General features: G+C 37.3%; 1 protein-coding gene across 5 annotated transcripts in view; it reads right to left on the minus strand.

Annotated features, from left to right (window-relative positions):
- PRLR (prolactin receptor) overlaps window positions 1-24,623 on the minus strand; it is a 153,926-nt gene that overhangs the window by 8,875 nt on the left and 120,428 nt on the right. For all 5 annotated transcript variants that reach the window (XM_063179640.1, XM_063179639.1, XM_063179642.1 and 2 more), the window contains 11 exons: window positions 14,774-14,887; window positions 13,654-13,786; window positions 10,168-10,337; window positions 9,202-9,368; window positions 8,251-8,392; window positions 6,009-6,141; window positions 4,616-4,785; window positions 3,195-3,364; window positions 2,114-2,258; window positions 1,194-1,293; window positions 146-215 (listed from right to left, as the gene is read on the minus strand). In XM_063179640.1, the coding sequence (XP_063035710.1) occupies window positions 146-215; window positions 1,194-1,293; window positions 2,114-2,258; window positions 3,195-3,364; window positions 4,616-4,785; window positions 6,009-6,141; window positions 8,251-8,392; window positions 9,202-9,368; window positions 10,168-10,337; window positions 13,654-13,786; window positions 14,774-14,843 (1,470 nt within the window). In that variant the 5' untranslated portion in view covers window positions 14,844-14,887. The remainder of the gene's footprint in view (window positions 1-145; window positions 216-1,193; window positions 1,294-2,113; window positions 2,259-3,194; window positions 3,365-4,615; window positions 4,786-6,008; window positions 6,142-8,250; window positions 8,393-9,201; window positions 9,369-10,167; window positions 10,338-13,653; window positions 13,787-14,773; window positions 14,888-24,623) is intronic.

The raw sequence follows: 24,623 nt of genomic DNA on the forward strand, positions 1-24,623 counted from the left end.
CACATATATAACTGGAAATTGTTGCCTATTTCCAACATTGAGTAACTGAAGCAGTTTTACACGTTACTGTGGTAACTGTTTGCTAGTACATAAGTTGGAAAAGCAGGTTATGGTGAATTCTTTTGTAGTTGGCTGTGATACTCACCTCCAGCAGATGTGTATCTATGCCTTTTATCTTTGGTCCTGGAACTGGTGGCAGGATAAAGGCCATCATTCTAAAAAAAAAAAACCCGGAGCAAACATACCAGCTGTAAATACAGACACTAGCTCACTATTTGTTCTCCCACTTCCTCAGAATATGACTGAGATTTTAAACACTTCTCCCATATCCTATATGTCCCAGTTGGACCTCTGTCTCCTGTCTGCCTCTCAAGCTGTGTTGACAAATTGACAAATCCAGTTACAGCTCATACTTAGATGAATTATAAAAAACACACTAGATGAATTATAAAACAACTTGGATGAATTTTAAAAACACACTAGTAATACAAAAGTTATTTAACTGGAAAAGTAAAATTACTAATGTCCTTTTAATTGTCATCTGTCCCTTAACCTCCAGTTCTCTAATACCATTGTAAATTCATCACTGCCCAAAAAAGAGTGAAGTGAGGCACAGCTCAGGAGGGCTAGTGGGGCTGTCTGTGCATGTTTGACTGTCACCTGACTACTGCTAAACAGGATGGCTTTTCCAACCACAGTTTCCATCCCTTTCTTCTACTCAGCCAGTATTTTTTGTTGGACTTGTACAAAAGCAATAATCTTTGCAACACCTTTCTCTTTCAAATTTGATTGAAATTAACCAGGATTCTAAGAAATCATTTGGGAAACTGATAGAGAGGCTGGCAGAGAGACAATCTCATAATATAACTTTGTTTACTTTAGGAAATGATGAAAAAACCCCAAAACATGTCTCCTACAGAACAGGGATACTCCAAGTAATGTTTGATGAATATTACATGACTAACCAAGATTAGTCAGATCTAACAGAGCTGTCTCTAACTGAGAATTTAGCCTGGTTTCCATAAGAAGCAGGAACACTCTTTTATCAGTTGCAAATTAAGTCAAATACCTATAACTAATAGTTTATAAGCTAAAGTAAATGCTAGAGGATATTGAATCAAATATTAGAAGTCTGTTTTTGAAAAGTTTTCTCTGATCTTGGACTCCATGCAATTGTGGAATTGGTGGCTTACCTGTACCCTTTCATAATCATTATCCAGCTCATGATTAAACATATAAGAGATGACAGGACACCAACGATGATCCACACAACCATATCTTTTACTCTAAAGTCTAAGAAAAAACAGAATTATTCAAGGACACACATCTAGCATATGTCAGCATGCCAAAAAAACCTCACAAATTACTTTTATTTTAAAATTTAGCCTAAACTGCCAGATTTATTATTGAACAGAGGCCTTCAGCAGCACAGACAGATCTCAAAAATCCCTGTAATATCAAATAATGAATATAATTTTTACTAATGGTACTGCACAGGAAATAAACTGTCTTGGAAAAATCATACAAAAATGCATGGAAAGGAAAATTTTGTCACAGCCAATTACACAGATTGGGTTCAAATCCAGTTGTACTAAACCTGTAGTCATTGCATTATTAAATACATATCATACAATTAATTAAATGCTGGGTAAAGTGACCTAGGATTACATACTTTGAAGGATTTTTATTGTAATGTAACACTTTTTATACTGAAGTGGTTATTTCATATTAATTCCAGATAAAGAGTAATGAAGAGCTGTTACTGTCTGAAGGCAGTCACTCTTTGTTGTCTCTGTCCCAGTTTTAATGCAGTTGCCAATATTCTTTTAATTAAAAACTACCATAAAGAGAACAAATGAGGCAACAGACAGAAAGGACATGGTTTAAATAAGCAAAGAAACTATTCAACCTCTTAACTCTATCATAAAGTAATGAAGGGGAAAGGTATCTGGATATGGTGCAGAGATGATAAAGATTTGGTTACCTTAGCAATGATGTTCTTATCTATCCTAGGGAAACTAAGGGATCCGCATGGATGCCACAAACAGCTAACAAAAAATATAACATTAACTTGCATGTAATAATAATTACAGAAGGGATGCCGGCCACTCACCAGTAGGGATCTCAATATACATTTCTGGGCTCCACTCACTCCACAGTCCATGGTGGTCTGGTTTGCAGTGAATCTGTACAATGTACCTCTTTCCAGGATTTAAACTGAACAGTTTGCATTGTGTTTGCTGTCCAACAAAAATAGTCTGGAAATAAAATAAATGTCACAGCTAAGGTTTTGGTAATCAAGATGGGAATACAGAATGATTCTGGATATCTTTTCCTAATAATTGTTGAGTAGGCATGGAATAATGGTACATTAATTTTATTTCTATAGTTTAGCTTTCTAGGAGGTGGGAATGACATCTGGCTCTGGTGCAAATTAAACTGCTGTATAAAAACACATCATGAATTTATGGCAAATAGGTGAGGAGCTGTGGTAATGGTAGGAACTGCAATGGTGACAGGAAGAGGAGGAGGCAGAGATTAATGAGGGAGGAAGAAAACAGAGATGGAGAAAGAAAATGCAAAGAGGAAGAGGGAATGTGGAGTTGTGTAAATGCACAGGGTAATAAAAAGTATGTCTTGCAATGGCCAGAGGGAAGTGCAGTGGGAGGGGGAAGGCAGGAGGAGATACAGTGGTGGTTTGGAAGTTCTGCAGACAAGAAGGGCATGGAGTTAAATACCAATAGCTGGAGTCTTTAATTTACCACTCAGCTGTTTAAGTTGTAGATCCATAAAAATTATTATTGTTGTGTGGCCACTACAGTTACTACCTGGTTATTTATATAAATTTAAATTATTTACGTAATGCCACTGAGGCTTTCTGTTATCTAAGAAGTACCTGTGATTAAGAACAAATTATCATGAAAGAAACATGACTAAATGAGAAGGAACAATTTAAACTACAATGCCAATATGATTAATAAATAATGACCAAAATTAAAAACAAATACTTAATCACCTGCCATTGAACAGCAGCATCTGAGATACCAGCAGGAAATCACAGGTCACACAAGCACTTTTGAAAAAATTACGAACTATTTAGAGTGTCTGCTTCATTACATTCAGGCATGGGACCTGGCTGACAAAATCTAGCTGGTCAGAAAATATTATCTAGCAAAAACTCGTAACATCTTTACCTCCCATTCCTCTCCTTCTTCAGGCTTTAGTCGCAATTCATATTCAAGGGTAAGCCATCCAGATCTGACATCAGCCTGTGGGGGTGGAGACCACGTCAGGACCAGATACGGTTTTCTCTTTATTGACTTTTTTAATTCCAGGGTTATATTCACAGGAGGATCTGGCTGTACTGTTGAAATAAAAGAACTGTCAATAAGAATCTAAGTGACTTTCTTCCTTGCAGCTTAGGTAGAAATATAAAATGATGTGAGTGAATAGTTGCCACCTCCATTGGGTCTGGTAATTTAGAACTGCTACTGGAATATAGAAATCAAGAGTTTTCAGAGAAATTAAGTATGGATTTAGGAATTTTAAACCCCCCCCCCCCCCGAATAGCAGTAAGTATATTAAACTCATGTTGAGATTTGCCTTAAGCATTTCTCATAAAAAATATTTTTTCTTTCATTTCCATTTATTGTTACTTTTCCCCACAAATGTATTTTGAAGTTAACATATTTGATGTTATGTTTTGAAAGTTGTGTTCTACTATAATCTTATCAAAGCTTGGCTTAAATATTTAGGAACACTGAAAACATGGATGCAGCTAATGAAATTTGTTTCCTCCATCTTTTACATTCAGAAAACACAGCCACATGATCCCTACACTTCTAAGTAAGGATACTTAAAAGTAAACCAAAACAGCGTATTAAAGCTCTGTCTGTATTTCAAAAATAAACCAAAACAGAACACAGGAGTCAGACTTGCATCTCCCTTAGTTAAGAGGTAGAACTTCTGCATATTGTGCATGTATTTTACCACTGTCTGATCAAATATTCACTGGGTCATTGCACTGAAGTAAAGTATAAAGCCATTTCTCCAGCAGCCTTTTTCCAGTTGCCAGACTCCTGGGAGCCAGATCCTTGACAACAAAATGGTTATCAAGGATAATGTTCCGTTCCCTTAGATAAAACCCTAATTACTTGTCCACAGTCACTCTGTAGAAAAAATCTTGTAAACAGACTATCAGTATACTGCTATAAAAAGCACTAATGCAGCTTCTCTTGGGTCTGGAAACTATTTTGGGTAATCAGATTTAAATATTATTAGTTAAAAGATCAAATTGATTTCTGTTGCTTATACCGTGGAAAAAAGATTTTAGATGGATGATGTTTCTTAGGGTTTGACTACAAGAAATATGGAAAACCAATAAATATTTATCTGAACATAATTTTAAAGCTTTTAGCATTTTTGGCTTCTTCAGAAAATAAGATGGTAAAGGGATGAATATTGATTTGTTATTACACTAAGGAATATCTTATTTGTATACATTTTAAACTTGAATATAATACTACATACAAGGAGAGCTGGAATTAAAATTCTTGTGTCAAGACCCATGATTCTGAATAATTTGGTTCCACAGAAACTACTTTTTAACTCTTACCTATGTAAGTCACATCCACATAATGAGGATCAGAGACATTACTTCCCATTTCATTAGTTGCCCTCACAGTAATATTGTATATGGTCCAGAAAGAGGTGTGCTTTTTATCGAAGTAGCACGAATTGGGGCCTGCAGTTTTGTAATCTGGACATTCATAAACTTTTTCTTCTCTGAAATGAAAGAATCCCAGTGATTAGGTTACACAGACTGCAACACCTGATTTTGGTTACTTGTACTTCAGCATTATTTAGGGCTGGATCTAACTTTTCACACCTGGCAATGTGAAGAAAATCAGAAAACTGCTTCCAGACTAAAGAGCCATTGGACAGTCCCAGAGACTGTGCTAAGCGTTTTCCCCACAAAGTAAACACCAGAAAGCCTGAAGCATTTAGGCTATTGCTGATGCAGCTGTGGGCTAGTACAGCACAGCTCTTCATTCTCTGAAAGCCACTGTTCACTGCACGGCCCAGAGCCCTTACACATTTCAGAGACTGAGTAGAAGTGATTGCTGAAGTCTTCTAACCTATTAAAAATTATGTATTTCCAATGTTCATCTCACACTTACAGGAATTCTGCATATTACACTAATATGCTTTGAGAATTTATTTGGTCTTTCATCTCTTGAACATTAAAAAAAAAATCTACTTTGTACTCTCCTTCACATCCATACCCAAGCTTCCCAAAGTCAGAGGAGGGGTAGGAGAGAAATTTTAGTACTAAGTCTTTGTTTTCATGCTCTTCCTAGATGTACAGTAACAAAAGAAAAAGCTGTGGATGTGGACCTCTTACTCCGCCATACCTGGCTGGACCAGTATCTGTCTTTTTACACTAAGAGTGGGCTCTCAGCTGACAGTTACAGAGTTTAGCATCTATTTAGGTAATTGCAAAGTAGAGCAGACCTAGGTGAACTAAAAAGGACCAAAAAAGGTTCACAAGACTTATTGACTCTTTCTTTAAAACGAATGTTTATCACTTTATCGGAGTTCCAAGGCAAGATTACTACAGAAACTAGGAAACATTCATGCCTTATGAATGCTAGTGCAAAACAAGCCTTATCAGAAGATAAAAGTTTTAGTATCTGCTAATTTTGGAAAGTTTCATTTCTAAGACTGCGTAGTTGAAGAGTTTTAGGACTGTGCAGTTGCCCTGTTCACTAACACGCTGTTGATGAGCAATGAAAAGACAGAATTCACAGTAATTGTGTACCTGCCATTATAAAGAGACCAAGATTTAATATTTCAATCTTAGACATGTTGCTGCTTTACTGTGATGCCATAACATGGACAAAACCATGGACTACAGAAAATGGCATCTCCCAAAATAAGAAACCAATGAGGACTGATTTTCCAGGTCCTTCCAACAAAACACTGAATAACTACACAGCACTTATTACCCCTCTTTGCTGTAAAGCAAAGTGTGTTTGGTCAAGAGTCCTCCAGCTGAAGCAGGTTTCCACCAACAAGTAAATGTTTCTTTTTCAGGAGAACGGCACTTTATTATTATAGGCTTTTCGGGAGGTAACCTTTCTGTAAGAGATAAAGAAATGAACTAATTAGTAAGTTTAAACCATTAGGTCCGCCTTGAATTTGCAAAGTAAAGTCAAACAGAGAACAGGAAAATAGAAAAACAGGAAAACAGAAAAACAGGAACAGGAAAAAAGAAAAACTTGCTTCGTAGTGGCACAGGAAAGGAGGGACCATTTGCCGCTTAGGGCAACAACTTGCTACTTTCACCTGGATTCAGAATTCTCTCTCACTGCATCTGCACGGAAGAACAGTTTTAGTTTTCTGCCTGTGGCTTTTTTCTGCCCCAAAATCTAATAAGGAATGTTGAAATACAGTCATAGCAGGCTCTACAGAGTTATTTAAAATACACACTACTATCCAATCTATTTTCTATGGTGTTCTGGTTTCAGCTAGCATAATTTCTTCTCAGTAACTGGTATAGTGCTGTGGTTTGGGTACAGTATGAGAATAATTTTCATAATAAAGGGATATTTTGTCACTAAGTCATGTTTATCCTAAACCAAGGGCACCTTTTTGTGTCTCCTGCACCGTCAGTGAAGAGCTACAAAATAGAAAAAAAAAAGTTGGGAGTGACTACAGATAGACAGGTGACCTGACCAAAGGTCACCTGTTCCCCAGAACATCACCTCCAGCATACAAATTTGGGAGTTACCCAGAACCAGTGCTCATCAGGATTCAGAAATGCAGCCTGGCATTTATCAGCATTGGGTGAGAAAATATATTGTCCAGAATTTTTTTTCCCTTTTTTATCATCATCATCATCACCATCATCATCATTATCATCTATTTATTATTATTATTATTATTATTATTATTATTATTATTATTATTATTATTATTATTATTATTATTATTATTATTATTATTATTATTATCATCATTATCATTATCATTATCATTATCATTATTATCATTATTATTATTATTATTGTTATTACATTTTACTTTGTCTTAATGATTGAACTGTTCTTATCCCAACCCACAGATTTTACCTTTGATTCTTCCCTTCATTCCATCATGGTGATATATGAATGGGCAGCTGTGTGATGGTTTGTTGCCAGCTGGGCTTAAACCACTACATACAAAACAAATATTTTTTCCAAAAGATGTGTTTAAAGATTATTCTGTTTGTTTGAAAGGAATGCTGTCATTTTCTTTTTTGATTTTAGGTAAAAAGGAAGAATGTAAATGCATGTCTATTTGTTGGCATTCTTGCCAGTAATTTTCTTCTGAAGTACTCAAAATATACAAAGAGGCACGTCTCATATTTCACTGTAATGTTTTTATGTTCAGTACTCAGGCTACTTGCATGATTGCTCCTGAGCAAGTTTTTATAGTTTCAAGAACAGCACTTAACTGGGCAGAGAAAAAGGCTTGAATTTTGAATAGGATGATGCTCATCAAAACCCTGAGGTGATTAAAACTTTTGCAGTTGTGTATTTGTGGCAAAAATATTCCTATTACATCAATAATATATATTTTCTACTATGTACAGCAGAGAGATTGATTTTCCAAATTTATAATTGCCTAAGGCAGATCTGAAAATGGGACATTTAAAAAATATTTTTCTATTAACAGTACTTCAACAATATCCATGTCAAATAATGAATAATACAACTACTAACTGAAGAAGTTTTGAGGTTAAAGTGTCTTGCAACAAGATATGATGTCATACATGTTTAATGTGTCTACTTAAATTCAGTAAAACACAGATAGTGACTTCCATGTGATAGTATCTGTAAGAGCCATCAGGGCTTTCTGTCCGGGCTCTTATACAAAAAACATTACCTGATATTTATAGCTACAGATAAAATCAACATGGTTTTTAAATAAAGGGATAGGGACAATAAATTATTTAGGCATGTCTGTATCAGAAGTGACTTCCTAGTAAATCCCTCCTTGTTCATCATAGCTAGTTTCAGCAGAGGGTCCTGGCCAGAACAACAAGATTAATAAAGCAATTACACAGGAAGTATGGTAAAATGCACAGAGCACTACAAAGTACCCATGTGAGAGGCCAGGTTTTCAGGATTATCATTTAAGCACCTTCACAGCATTGAACCTGCCACACCTTAAAAGCAATTTACAGAGCAGCAATCATCCACTCACCTTTGGGGATCTGAATGCTTCTTTCTGAGCTCCACTCGCTCCATTCTCCGAGGTCCAGCATGCAACGCACCTGAACAACGTACTTCACCCCAGCTTTCAGGCTGCTCACCTCATAGTGTGTCTGCATTCCTACAGATACTGTCTGTAAAAGAAAATGGACTGGGAAAATAATAAAGAATTGGACCACTTCAACGAATAAACCATAAAGGAACAGGCATGAGGTACTGACTTCTGAAAGTCAGGGATTTGAGTTGGCTATTTATAAGATATCAATTACCAAGAAGCAAACGTAGTGATTTAGCAGAAAAAAATCACTGCTGATTCTGATATTCAAGAAAATATTAAACTGTAGACTTCCTAATATGCCATCAGATCCATAATGCAAAGAGCATTACAAGTAGTCCACACATAAACCCCCGCTTAAATACTTCTCAGTGGCTTTAAGTGACTTTCTCAGACTCTTCTAATTTCTCCTAAGAACTATTTCAAAATGCATAGCATTCTCCATCATTAAGCAGCAACAAGCTAAGCAGCATTTAGGACACATGACTATAAGTTTAAGAATGACATTTTATCCTGAAAACTCAGCTGTACCACTACTGAAGCTGATTCCTAGAAATTTGGCAACAGGTTGGGAATGTCAATGGAATGGTTAAATGTGAGTGGGCCACAACAGAATTTCTGAGGGGCAGGTTGCCTCCAAGTGATCATGTTGAAGAGGATGATGAAAACTGGGTTTTGTCATACATAACATTAGGATGACTATGTAAATATATTGAATTTCACAGACCACTCCAGTAATTTTCTTTATTTAATCAGATCTGGTTATAATAATTTTTCTATTCTTACATTTTTATAGGGCTAATTAAACTGAGACAAGAGAATTCACTTGAATAGAGCATTTATAATAATGAACAGATCACTTATAAAATAAATATATTCTTTCCTTACCTCCCACTCTTCCTTTTCCTCAGGCTTTAGTCGTAGCTCATAGTGATACATATGAGAATTAGAGCTGGCATCAGCTAATGGGGGTGGAGACCATTTTGCCCAAAGGTATGTCAGGTTAGCAGATGTGTTTGTTTCTAGAGAGAGGTTCACAGGAGCATCTGGCTGAACTGTATAAATGAATGAAAAGTGTGCTATTTAATTTTCTCTCAGAAAAAAACACCTCCTTTATATTTTGTATGTCATCATATTATTTTCAGATATTTCAGCACTGTAAAAGAATAATAAAGAAGCCTTTCATTTTTCCTTTTTCCTCAATAAGTTTAACTGGCTCCTGATTTCGAAAGGTATCAGCAAATCTTAAACTTTATTCTGAATTTGTCAGGCTAAGGAAATACAAATCATAATTTTATAAGGCCACTCCTGGAAAACTAGAATGTCAGCTATTTCATAGCCAGAAAAAGTAAGTATATTATAACTAAAATGATATATTATATGTGTGCAGAAACAAGATTGGAGTCAGGAATATCAAGTTCTAGAAAAAGCCTGCATAATGCTCAGGAAATTATTTTTACCCTTTCAAGACTGCCATGCCAGCAGTTAAAAAGATTTTTACATTTGAAGTATTTGGTAGTTTAACCTAATTTGAAAATTTTATAATCTACATTGAATCTAATTAAAATATTGCAGACAACTAGAAAGTGAAGCAAATTTTTCAGCTAAAGTTAAAATTTTTACATATTCATACATGAAATACCTACAATCAAGTATGTAGTTACTTAACTTAGAATTAAAATGCAGTTTTCACGTACATTTAACATGCATATTTTAGGTTATCTGTAAATAAACACTGCTCAATAGGAAGTTGTACATCATGAGGAAAAAAATCTTTCACCACTACCTATTCTGGGATTAAAAACTGCACACACCTCCAACTAGTTTGTTTTCCATTTCATTCTTTGATTTTACCTATGGAAGTTACATCCACATGCTGAGGATCTGAGCTGTTACTTCCAATCTCATTTGTTGCCATTACGGTGATAATATATGTTGTCCAGGGATTAGTGTGGTTTTTATCAAAGTAGCAGGAATTTGGACCTGATGTTAGGTAGTCTGGACATTCATAGATTTTTTCTTCACTGAAACAAAATGATTGAAAAATTTAGGAAATGAAGCAAAGCAGATAATATTCTAGCAATGGACTAGATTCAGCAGAAAAATCTGAAATGTATGTGTGTGTGTATATATATATATGTGTAAAATCACATATATAATTTATATAGATATAGAATAACCAGAAATTTAAAATATATATATATATATATATATAAAATATATATATATATATATAAAATCCCATCTCTGGGAAACATTTGGTATATGTCAAATGACATTACCATAAATGCTTCATTTACATTTTTACTGCAGTTGTTTTGATGAATGCTTTCTCTCCTTTGTTTATACATAGGAATAAATCAACAAAAGAACAGAAACAGAAATTTCCACAGACAAAACAAAGAAATTTTAACAATATTTATAAGGAAGTAAGAGGGAAATGAAAAATATTTACTTCAATTAGGTAAGTTGCTAAATATCTTCGCATATCATCCTGAGAAATCAAAATATGGGCCCTATGGCAAAGAGCTCTTTTATTGATTAGTTTGTTTTCAGCAAAGTCGGAGAATCATTTAGGTTGGAAAAGACCTCTAAGCTTGTCAAGTCAAGCTTTGACCACCTTGTCAACCAGACCATAGCACCTAGTGCAATATCCAGTAGCTTCTTGAACACCTCCAGAAATGGTGACTGCCCACCTCCCTGGGCAGCCCATTCCTATGCCTATCCCTCCCTTCATTGAATAAATTCTTCATGAGGTCCAACCTGAACATTCTCTAGTGCAGTTTGAGGCTGTTTCCCCTTGTCCTATGCCCTGAGAGAAGAGACTGATGGACACACGAGTACAGCCTCCTTTCAGGGAGTTGTAGAGCGACCCCTGAGCCTCCTTTTCTCCAGGATGAACATCCCCAGATCCCTCACTTGCTTCTTACATGACTTGTGCTCCAAACCCTTCTCCCGTTCTGTTGCCCTTCTCTAGTCATGTTCCAGCACCTCAAAGTCTTTCTTGCAGTGGGGGGTCCAGAACTGCACACAGGATTTGGGTGTGCCCTCACCAGTGCCAAGCATGGGGCAAATCACTGTCTTGGTCCTGCTGGCCACACAGGCTGGGTGCCACTGGCCTTCTTGACCACCTGGGTACACACTGGCTCATGTTCATGCCCAGGTCCTTCTCTGCTGAGCCACATTCCAGCCTCTCTACCCCAGCCTGGAGTTGCATGAGGTTGTTGTGACCAAGGACAGGACCTGGCACTTGCCCTGGCTGCACGTCACACCATTGGCCTACATGCAAATCCCTCTGCGGAGCCTTCCTGGCCTCCAACAGATCAGCACTCCTGCCCAGCGTGGTGTCATCTGCAAGCTCACTGAGGGTGCTGCCAATCCTCTCATCCAGATCATCAGTAAAGATATCAAACAGGGCTGACTCCAGCACTGATCCCCTAAGCACACCACTAGTGACCAGCTGCAGTGGATGCAGCACAGTTCTCCACCACTTCCTAGGCCTGGCCATCAGCTCTTTCTTAACACAGTAAAGAGTACTCCTGTCCAAGCCATGGGCTGCCAGATTTTCCAAGAGAATACTGTGGGACACGTTGTCAAAGGTTTTGGTGAAGTTCAGGCAGACGACATCCACAGCCTCTCCTGAGAGGGTTGTCTGTTCATAAAAGGAGATCAAGCAGGACCCGCCATTCCTAAATCCATGGTAGCTGGGCCGGATCCCTTGGTTGTCCTCTATGTGCTGTGTGGTTGCACAGGACAACCTGTTCCACAACCTTCCTGATGTCAATTTATTTGCTTTTTAACATGATCATCATCAAGACTATCTCAAAAAAAAGAAGAAAAAAAAAATTACTTCACAGTCAATTACTATTGCCTTTACACGGGTCTTTGGATTATTTAGGAGAGGGATTGTTTTGTGCTCAAAGCTGGCCGAGGTGATGTACTCACAGCCTATCTCAGGTGATAAGAACTATACACATCCAAAGCATCAGCTGATGTGGCACAAGAATGAACAGTAATTCCACTATTATGCTTTATGTATCATCAATAATAAGGTTTCTTAGTTTCCAGGCAGTTTTGTCACAGTTCACAAAGAAAAGATGGGAGAAAGGGGTCTATACCTAAAAGAAAATGAGCCTAGAAAGGCAATTGTGGCCCAGGTCTAAAATGCTTGGCAGAGCCTGATTTCAGCAGATTTAATAAATGGATAAGCACTCCTATCCTTCCCTAAGCAAAATGGCTCTGGGCAGTGAATTAAAATGTTCATTAAACTTTTTGATGAAGACTGAAACATCTGGGCTTTCATAAAAAGAAGTTCTCAAATCATTGTTGTGTGTGGCAACTCCATTAAAGACTGCATTTTTTTCTGCTTGATGATTTGGAATGTTTAAATGTCGCAGTGATTTCTGAGGCTTTATCTTACCTATTCTTAATCTCCCTGGATTTATAAAAAAACTTAGTCTCTAAACCTCCCTGCTTACTTGTCCCTATTCAAAGACTGTTTTCAGGAAGAAAGTACAAAGTTAAACAAAGACGGATAGGTTAAGTAAAGTTGCTAAACATATACACTTCATTCCTGAGCAGGATGAGGGAGTGATAATTACCAAATTTTTGAAATGTTACACCCATGTCTGATTTCACTGCATTTTGGGAACCACTGACCACAAAACCAACAAGAGAAAAATGCCCATAGTCCAGAAGGGGGTTTTAGTGTGCATGGTAATGGACAAGCTCCTTGGCAGGGCCCCAGCAGCCCTCCCTGACCCTGCCCAGCCCCTCCATGGGGACCTGGGACCCAGGTCCCCAGTTTAGCTGCTCTCCAGCTCCACACAGTCCTGCCTTTCCCAGTCACAGCCCCCTGAGCCAGCCCAACCCATGAGCTGATGTCCCAGCCCAGCGTGGCCTCAGCCTTTCCCTGTCCCCAAGGAGGTGACCAATGCCCAGGGCTGGGCTGCCCCCCTCCTGCCCTGCTCCATGGTTGGGGTGATGGGAGATCTGCTGCCCTGTGGTGCCCTTATGCTTCAGTGCTCAGAGGGGACCCCATTCAGCTGAAAGCTTGTGCTTCCCAAAAAGATGGGCAACATGCCTTTGTTTCCAGCACATCTTCAGACAAGTGAGATTTTTGGTAGATGAGTTTCAGGAAGGACAGGCTGAAGATTCAGGGCTTTTAGTAGTCATGTTTTCTTCCAACAAGGGAAGCCATGGATTTTATGTAGCCCCTGTTGTCTATCTAAGATTAAAATGAATTCATAAAAACAGCTTCACAAATTAATGTTGTCATTCTCTTGGTCTGACAAAACCCTCACCTGATCGCTTACAGAGTACACATACACCACTTGTTACCTGTCCTTGCTGTAGAACAGGGTGTAATTGTTAGGGAGTCCTCCATCTGAGCCAGGCTTCCACCAACATGAAAAGGTTTCCTTTTCTAGAGAACGACATCTTATTATCTGAGGTTTTCCAGGGTATGATTGACCTACAGAAGTGCAAAAATCCAACTAATTAAATTAGAAGTTGCCAACGATTTCGGATGCTATTGCTGAATGATAAAAGTCAACCTAGCATTCCTTTTTTGAAGACAATAAAATTACACAAAACTGTGGACTGAATTAAGCAAATAATTCTGCCTGGGAAAAGGATCAATATTCTCAAAAAGGTAAATACACTTTACATCAAATTTCTAAAACAGCTAGTAGAATGATTTTGTTTTTTAACAAGAACATTTATTTTTTACCTAAACTCAAAATGGTATATTTATCTCAAAATTTAACGACGAAGATGGGAAATAAATATATGACCTTTAGGATTTGTCCCCATAAACATTAAAATTTTATATCTTCAGATTATTTCAAGATTAAATTTCAACTTTGCAACAGAACTAAAATACCATTCTTTGTGCATATTTGAGGTAAATTATAGGTGAGAAAATTATGAAAAGAAGGAAATCAGTGGGCTAGATAGAATTTTTTGGGTACTGGCAACCTGAATGTATTCATTCCTTGTTCAAACATTCCCTGTTAATCCAAACACATTTAAGAATATTTCCTGTTAAGACTGCTTCTTATTAACTTACATCAAGAATACAGACCACGCATTTACATTCATTTTAAAACAACAAGTGTATGACGTTTTAACCTAAGCTTATCTTTTATCTTTATTTCATTAAAGTTCCATGTAATTATCTCAAATAGAATAACTATCCATATGCAAAATCCCAAGAAGGTGACAGGTATAAAGTGAATACAGTGTTTCAGTATTGCCACCAAACAATCCTTAAATTAATCACATAAAAGAAAAGACAACTCCAGCCATTTTCAAAATTGCCATAACAAACTTCAGAAGAAAGCAATTTAAAGAGGTACATGCTCCAGTGTTGGTCAGGATAGATGGGGTAAAGCCTCAGACTTTTCTAAAGAAAGTGTCTTAAGGAAAAAACAAGTGTTTCAGGAAGTGTTGTACTTACCAGGCAGACCTAGCGTAGTCAGAGCAAGCTGCAAAATAATTGGGACTGATGAAATTAATCTCTGTTTCATGATGCCTGCCTCTCCTCAGGAGGAAGTGTGAGATCAAGGGCTCACTGAAAAACACGCCATCATGCAACAGTCAGTAACAATGCTCAGCATGTAATACGTATCTCATGACTTGACCAAAGTCCTTTTTGAATTGCAGGTAATTGATTCTTGCTCTCTCTCAAAAAGGTGAGGCAACACCAACAGTTCCACTTTGGAAGCTGAAAACTGGAACCTCAGAGAAGCAGGTAGACCTTCCTAGAGGTCTCTGAATGATTAGCAGTGCTAGGATTACAATTTCTTACCATTAACAAATCTTGCATATTTCTTTGGTATCTTGGGATAACAGGTTCTTATCTTAGAGTTCTAACTTCTAAATAAATTAATTAACCTAAGAAAGCAGCCTTTTAGCAACAAAAATATACTTTTTTCCCTACTGATGCAAAGAAGATGTCAACATACTTGAACTCTGAAAGTCCTGAAAACAGAAGGTAAATAGAAAAAGTCCAACATTCATTAATAAGTTTATGATTTTGATCCAGTCTCAAAACTTCTCTATATTTAAGACTGTCAGTGTTGAATTCACGATCCCTTGAGCTGAAGAATATTACTCTTTCAGTAAATTCAACCAATTGTTTTTACTGTATTTGATTTTGCAGTAAATTTCAGGTGACAGATTTGCAAGTGGTCCCCAGCTGGGACCAAGACCCAGTCCCTGCCGTGGGCTCTCACCACTAGATGTCCTCAGAATTCAGGTTACAGCTCTGGGTGCTCTGGAGTCCCTGCTGCTGCTAAATCTGTTGGCTTAGCCTGAAGAAAAGACGTAACGACTTGAAGCAAACCTCCTGCTTCTCCCACCAGTACACTCCCTGCTTGGAGACGACTGCAGTCAGCGGTTGGATTCTCGGTAGCCAACCTCAGCCTTCGAAACTAAAGAAGAATATTTTACTGCCTCAATAGGGAGTTCCTTATCTCAGCTTTCCACTCCTACCCCTAGCACATTCACAGGTAGATGTATGTTTGCAATCCATTCCGCGTAGCATAGCATGAGAACAAGCTGTGTCCTTGGTGAGGAAAAATCCTTTGTGGTTCATCAGATGACTAATTTTTCAGTATGCAATTAATTTTCTACATCAAGAAACTGTAATGCATCATCATACAAATGTTTTTCAAGCACAAAGCCAAGTATCAGTTACTGAAGCTAAGTCTAAAACGTGTTAACTGTGGACAATGTGGAAGACAACAACAGTTGGCTACATTCCCATATGCCACTACTGAATATCTAGGTGTGTTTCAGGCGTGCAACTGAGCTACAGACTGGAAAATTGCATCTGGGTTCGTTTTAAACTCACTCAGAGCACTTTGTGCATATAAAGACAGTGAAGAGAGAACCACTTAAATATAAATTCCAGTTTGGTGTAAACACTATGCAGCTTTTATTACTGTAAACAAATGGCAGGCACAAACATTAGTGTTTAATGTCAGAAATTATCCAAAAATAATTTTATAGCCCCATAAAAATGTGGCTATATAATGAGGAACCCATAAAAGGCACATTTTTCTCAGGTGAAGGTGAAATAATGAAACTACAAACAGTAACTATTTCATGTACATATGACAGTGTTTACAATATTTTATTACTTCTAAAAATAGTTGGAACATTTGCAAAACAATGTACTTTAAAGTGAATAGTCATATTGATAAAGAACTATTACATGATTTTTTTTTACTTTTATGTATGTATCTTTCTATGTGAAGAACTGACAAAAGAAAAACTGATTACAATGGCTGAAAGAATGACATTTTTTTAATACAACAAAAAAGAGGCATCATCAAGAAGGATCTTTACTAGAGCACTTTTCAAGGAAAATGGGATGATTTTGTAAACTGAAGAACCAAATTAATAGTGAGAGGCAGAAATTAATCCATTAAAAATATATATTTTTCCTCTGGAGCTTTTGAAAATGAGATGATTGTGAACCACTTCTGTAATATGGCTGTGCAAAAGAACAAGAGGGATATAGGGAAGGACTATGGACCTATCAGTGTCACAGACTCAGCTCTGTCTACAGTTCTGGTAATCTACACTCAGGAAAAAAAGAACCAAACAGATTTTAGAACACAGCTATCAACATGACACAGAGACTGTCTCATGATGGTGATTTAAAGAATTGGCTTTGTACTCCATGCAAGTGTCTGGTTATCATGTCCAAACATAAAACGAGATAAGCATCAAAAGAGGGAAAATAAGAATGAGTAAAATAAGAATGTTTCCATGGTTGCTTGCTATTCAGTATTTGCGACTCAAATAGGGCTTAGAAGGCTTCTGGAGAGATGTCTTGTGTTTTTGAAAATACTTTCTTAATAAAAAGGTAATACTCACTTTGTCGTAACTGTATCTAAAGTGCATCTTCCCTATATTTAATGTTTTCATAAAAGGTAATTAGTGTTTTTGAAGATGCTATGAGGTAATGTCTCTCTTTTAGGACTGAATGCATTCTTTCATAAGGGATGCAGTGGACACTGATTTGCCACAATGTGATCCAAAATCAAGGGTTGAGTAACTGATAATTAAAAGATCATATTCCTCCTTTTGAAAGTCTTGATTTAAATGCAACCATGTTATTGCATTCTGACATTCTATCTGAATTTCTGCCTTTTAACACAGCTGTTAGATAGTATTCAACAGCTGTGCATCACATACCAGAATGCAATGCTCCTTGATGGAAATGGAAACTATTACTGGTGTTTCAGAATGCACAGAAGAATTAGATATTCCTGTAAAATAATTCTGCCCTATAATTAATAATATAATGAAATTGTAGGTTTGAAAACTGTGCTGACAATGCTACTAAGTAAAGATGAAAGCTAAACACCAGTACTTAAATCAGGTGCCATGAAGCAGAGTTGAGAGAAACATGTCCTTGTTCTAATTGACTTTTAGCTCTTGCATTCTTTCATTTCTTTCTTTCCTGGCTCTGCTGATGGATAAATTTCTTGAGACTGACAGAGAAGTCTTTACTCAGTTCTGCACAGATGGAAAAATTTTCTATCTGCAACGTTTTCAGGCTTGCAGGAACAGGAACAACTGTGTATCAGCCACTGGCAATGACATTATGTGCAACACAATTTCTGCTTCTGTGGCTAAAGAAATCAAAAGCCAAAAGTACTTTACCAATCTCTACTGAAAAAGTCTGGCATTTCCATTAGTCATGATGATAAACAATGTTCATCTTTCAGGCCTGGGGAAAGACAGTTTAAGGAGCTCTCAAAACACCATAGTTCATTACCATTTGAAAGGCTGAACTACAGCTGTATGAAACAAAATATAAAAAAGGAAACCAATAAAGCAAGAATGTGAGAGTCTGTTAGACCATCTAGAACATTCAGCTGTACTGTGGACATGGCTGGAGTGTGCCCTCCCACACAGAGATCACAAATGCCAACAGGGATACGTGTTCCTAGCCATGACCAGAGCATCATGGACAGATGTGTTTCTAATTGACAGTGATGGTTGGGATTATACAGCAAATTAAAAGCTGTAGATGTGTAGTGTGACCAGAGCTCTGTTTTCCCTGTCTGAATGATCCCTAATTGGATGTCTCTGAATCCCTTAGGCACCCAGCACTGCCTTCAGGGTCATGAACAGGCTCCAGAGAGGATAAAGGGCTGAGGCCTGTCTATGATCTAAATTTCTTGTGACTGATTCCAGCTGGCAACTTTAGGCACATATGTCCTCTGGTGTACTTTGTGAGGAAGCCTAATACCTGCTTCTAGCTATGAACCTAGATATTCAGTTAATTTACTGGGATTTGGGACTTCATATTTCTTTGTTGCATAAAATGGGAGCAGTGGCAAGGACTTTTAGATTTCACCTGAAAAGCCTATGTATGACTTTTTATTATATCTTTCCAAAATTTCTCTCATAAGTCACCCCCTAACAACCCTTGGCAGTCCTTCCTTTGATTAGCAGTCAAGATGTGATAATGAACAAAACAAATTGCCTCACCCATGGAGATATGTTTCTCAGTCTGAAAGACTTCAGTCAATTTTGAAAAAGGAAAATAACAAACCCCCAGATTCTTGAAAACAGTTTAGACCCTTACATCTCCATCATAGTATTTAGACTCTTAAATCCTATTGATTTTACAGAACTGAGACTGAAATTTTCTTAAGAACTCTCACTACCTAAACTGAAAAAAAAAGTCAAGAGAAGAAGAAATTACCATTATCATCTTTGCAGATGACGAACCAAGGTAAAGAATGCCAAACACTTCTTTTATAGTAGAAGTGTAACAAAAACTACAACCTGATCATTTTCTACCATTTTTCTTTTCTAAATACCACCTCTACTGCCTTTGTTTTCCCACAAAAACAAATCTAATGCTTTAGCTAACAGTAGTAATCCTTCTCTACCAGTCTCACATTTCCCGAATATTCAATTTTCTTCCCTGGTGGTTTGCAGGTTTAGCCATAATTTCAGGATTTATTTTTACAGCAGTATCTAACAGAAAAGAAAATCGTAAGTTCCAAAGAGTAAAATTTTAGAGACTGAAAGCTAGAACTTACATTAGAACTTGAAATATGCTGTGCATTCATCTCTACCAGCTATCAAGCTCAACTCCACAATCACTATCTTCTTATAGTAATTTTAGGTATTTTTTGATGGATAGCATAGTCATAAAGTATAAAATCAAATTTTCTACCCAGGGGATTCATGTATGTGAGGAAGCTTTTTATGCCTCTCTTCCATGAATATCAGATTATTTGAAAAGTTGAAAAACAAAAGTTCTATAATAGTGTATTTCTGAAAGCATCATTACTTTATTTCTAAAACATAAAGAGAAAAAAGGTCACTCTGTATTAGCTGTTGTAGATACTGGCACTCTAAGTAAATACACTTAAACATTGACAGTGATAGAGACAGTGGTAAAATACTGTACATGGTTCCCTTTATCTATTTCAAACAAAATTTTGCAGCAATGAGCTTTGGATGCAGTTTAAATTTACTCATAAACTGTGCTAGCTACTTGTTTAAAGGCTAATCAACATCTGCCCAGGCCAGGACATGACCAGATAAAAGCTGAGAGGGCTGGGGAAGGAACTCTAGCAGCCTCATCATGAAAGTCAGGTGCAGGGAATGAGCTACACCTGACTACCAAAGCACAGTCCTCGCATGTAGCTCACCAAACAAACCTGCTTCCCCACTGACTCACCGACTGAAGGAGGCAGAACACTAGGGACAGAGCGGAAGGAAGGCATTGAGGAGAAAAGGAAAGGTTCAAAGTGGACTGGGGAGAGACAAGAATGGGAAATAAGGGTACTAAACAATTCCGTTCAGTGTAAACCTGTGGCTTGTCAGACTGAAACGTGTGCCTGATCATTGTAGTCTACCCCACAATCTCATTATACCCTATTTCTATCTCCTGTCTGGGCGGACTGTTCTTAGTGGTGCCTTTGGACGTCAGTGAACTCTCAACTGGATTAGCCAGTGAAGAAAGAGCTGGATTGCAAACCTCCAGGTTCAAACGCAGATCCCACACAGCTGGGGCGAGCAAGAGAATGTGGGACCAGCTACTAGGTCAGCTAAACATCCACAAGTAGCTACAGGGGCGGACCATTTCTTTACGTGCAAATGCACACATACGTATGTAAATCTACACATTGGGGCATTGTTGATGTGTGTGGCCCCTGTGTGGGTTTTGTGTCCATGTACCCACCCACTGGGAGCAGCTGCTCAGCTTTGCTACAGGCAGAAACTGATGTTAGGGACCTACAGCAGCCTCACATCTCTGGGGCTGCCTGACTTGAGCTGACTCTAGTACACCAACATGCAATGTTTTACCAAACCCCCCATATTTTGTTTAATAACTTGCTCTCTGCCTTCCACTCCAAATACACTATTTTGTGAAGAAAGAATTTAGATGGGCAATTTACCTGCCAGAGCAATAAAAACTACTTATACACTAAGTAACTAACTTTGAAAACACTAGTTTCATCATTGTTTTTCTAACAAAATCTGTCTGTAAACAATTTGAAACAAAATAGAGTATTTTCTAACTAACAATAAGAATGGTCTGTATCTCCCAGAGACCAGGTGGGAAGACATATTACTCAATTACCAGGATATTCTTTTGTTTGGCTCCATTTCAGTAAAGCTAATGAGAGCAATATAAATAGCATGAAGTTATTTGGCAGCTAGACATTGTGCCATTAGAGAAGAACAGATTTAATTGAGGGTGATAAATGGGGGGTTTTAATGTGCATATTTAAAAGGGCATCAATAATGTGCAGCTGAATATGGCAGAAATAAATGTGTGCAGTTACTCAGCCATGGCATAAGGTGAAATGTAGTTTAAAGACAGAGCTCAATGAATGGTTCCTGCTTTAGAGGGAACAGAAATCTCTTCAAGAGTGTGCATGTTGGGACCACTGTTTGACTCAAGACTGGCTAAATAGAATCTTCTACTACTTTATACTACATCAAAACATACAATTCTATCGTTCTGGAAAAATTTATTCTGCTTTCATTACTTCCTTTTTCAGGAAGTGGATTATGAATTAGTGGCATGTCCCTACATGTGACTGACATAAAATGTGTTTTTTACCAAATTTGCAACAGTGCTGCAAGTGCTGGCTTCATCATATCACCAACTGGAAAGGATCATGATAGAGTAAACCTTAACTTTCTGCTGTAACCAGAACAACGTCTCTCATCCAAGTATTTCTACATCAAACAATCATTATTTAAGTCATATTTATAGTGATAGTCCTGAGAACAGAGACAGAATCCTGCTGTCTCCGGTACTGTATGAAGAGTTCCTGCTCTTAAGAACTAAAAATATAAGTAGCCAATTAATAATACAGCATGGAAAAAAGGGATCTAAAAAGCAGGTCACACTTGCATATTTTTGGGTTGAGACGAAAGATTATTTTATTGGTAAAATATTGTCAAAATATCCCATAAACTGGAAAATGCCTATGAACCATCAGTTTTAGAAAATTTATTTTGGAATGTCACAAATTCTTTTTCAACCAAAGTCAATGAATGAAAATTTTGAAAATTCTAAAATGAACAAGTTTCATCAAATCACATAAAGCATTTTGCTTTGCAGTTTTCCGGTAGCATATTTTCTGAAATCTCATCAAATATTTGTAGGTTTTCCATTTTTGCAATAAAATCATGGTATGATGAAAAATTCCTGATAATTTTAATTATACACAGAATTCCAATGAGTAATGCAATGGCATGAAAATCTTGCTATTTTGACATTTCTGAGGGAAAATGCTGATGTAGAGGTGAGGAGGTTTTTTGCAGAGAGACAAAAATGATGAAAAATTTAGAGAAAAAAAAGGAACAGGACTTTGGCTGTAGTAACAGGAACACAGTAAGGGACATAAGTGTCCATAAGAGAGGTTAGTGGGAATAAGCCAATGGGGAATAACACAGAAGTGGGAAAGAAGAAATAATCTATTTGGAACAGGTAGTAGAAGGTCAGATGAAGCTGTAATTTTGAATGTATTCCATGACCCCTTATGAGTTACAAAGCTCAATCCAGTGGATGCTGACCCCCAGGAGTCAGGCTGTGGGGTTGGATGGAGGAGAAGCATCTCCTGTACTCTAGTACCTGCAAGCATCAGTGGGGTAATGCTGAAAAAAGCTGTGACCAGGGCTGTAGAGCAGCCTGTTTATTCACTTGTAGTGGGACAGCACATTCTGGCTGGGTCTGGGTCTGGAGTCTCTCCTCAAAGCTTTATGACTGTGGTAATACTCTAAAAGAAAGAACCTGGCTGCTGAGGAGTGAATTTTCTTCTGCAATCACAAATATGCATGGCAATTAACAGTATTAACAGTGGGAGCAGAGAATAACAATCGTTTTCTGTTTCAGTGTTCTCTTTTTCAGGAGGCCCTCAGGGAGGTTGTAAAAGTAACTGTTTCTTCGTGTTTTTCTGAGACTTATTGTACACTTACACTTGAATTGTTTAAGTGACTGTATAGTTATTGTGAGAAAGAATGCAATTACCAAAAATTACTACTCCAATCAAACTGATAAAACACTCAATATTCTATTATTTGTGAGCATGAGCATTTCTCAAACACCTTCCCTATGCTTCAAACTTGTTGGTAAAAGAGCTTTGTGGTTGCATGCTAAAGGCCACTACTGATGCCGTGTACAGGTAAGTGGCACATTGGTTAACTAAAGGAATGAAAAAATGTTATCCTGGTAAATCTAAAACCAATTATTTGAGAGAAATTGCTGACAATAATGGGAACACAACACTAGTATATCTTTAGCCTTCAGTGAAGCTTAAAATAACAATCTTTTGGCACTCTTAAAAACATTATACCCCCTTTAATACTGAAATACGTGGATATGCAGAGAGGTATCTTTCTCATGCATAGAACTAATCTTGGTGTCATTTTATCGATCTACACAGATACCTAACTCCAGAGCAGAGTTGTGTCTAACACATTTTATAAACAGATTATTCTCTACAGGAGTTCAGATAGATGACATTTTTCTCTGATGTCAGTAGAAAACACGCAATGTCCTCATGAGGAGAGTCTTTATAAGAAAGTCAAATGTTCAAGCTACTGTGAACTCCTCTATGCTAAGCCAGTAATAGTATCAATATTGCTCTATCACAACCCTGTTAAGTTCTGCATAGATTGTCATCTTCTAGTAAAAAAAAAAAAAGTTTAGCAGTGGAAGAATAGTGACGTTCCTCAAAGCTGAAATGTGCATTCTGAGGGAACTGAATTCACTCTTTAATCAGGACTACTAATTTCCCTTATGAATTCTTAATGATGAAACTACAAACTGAGAGAAGTATAGCACTAACCTGCTCTACTCCCCATCTTCAACTCAGGAAGCTAAGCTTTGGAAATTCTCAGCTATGGTGAATTGTGGTTTAGATTCTTCCTTTGTTTTGAAGTATAAGGAAATGACCCTGAGGTTGCAGACTGTGAGATTTTCATGCACTTATTTACAAAATAATGACTAACACTGCAATCTCTGGAGGTTAAAGGTAAATTAATTAATGAATTCATTCATTAACCAATTCACTCATTAACTCATTTGCTCAGCTCCTTAGGAACTGCAATGACAGCACTGCCTCCTATTGATGAATGATGATATTTGCATAACCATAAATTAAAATGTGTCAAGAATCTATTTGAAGAAACTAGTTTTGCAAAGAAAGCAGAAGTTTCATGGTGCATCAAATGCAAAAATTAGCTTCACAAATAGATCAACCATCTATGGGATATTAGGTTTCAGAGCATGGATAGTATTTAGATTTAGGTAATAAAATGCTTCTCTCTTACCTTTGCTGTATCAAAACTGTGCCCAACTAGATTAACATGAATGTACCAGTTTGCCCTGTTCCTCTCTGGAGTTTGCACCCTTGGTTAAATAATGAAGAAATAGCTACTAACCATTTGGAGAAGAAAATATTTCAAGGATAAAAAATATATTCTACACTAGACCAAAATCTATTTTAACACTTGTCTCCAGTATGCTTCTACTGTTTGGTGAAAAAAGAATAAAATGAAGAAATTTTGGCAAGGGCATGTATCAATGCATCAGGCTGCACTTGTTTTTCAGCAAATATTCTTGATTCACTGCGTATTGTGCAGCTTCAGTGCCTGGGAAATTTCTTGCACAAAGTCTCAGATTAGATCTATGGTGTGTACAATAATTACCAAGTTTTATAGGCCTCATTACACTGTGTATGACTTAACCTTGGAACACTGGTGTCAATGCTGGCGTACTCTGTCTTTGACACAGCATACCTCTTCAA

The sequence above is a fragment of the Melospiza melodia genome, chromosome Z, assembly GCF_035770615.1.
Source record: "Melospiza melodia melodia isolate bMelMel2 chromosome Z, bMelMel2.pri, whole genome shotgun sequence".
In the NCBI taxonomy this organism is placed as follows: Eukaryota; Metazoa; Chordata; class Aves; order Passeriformes; family Passerellidae; genus Melospiza; species Melospiza melodia.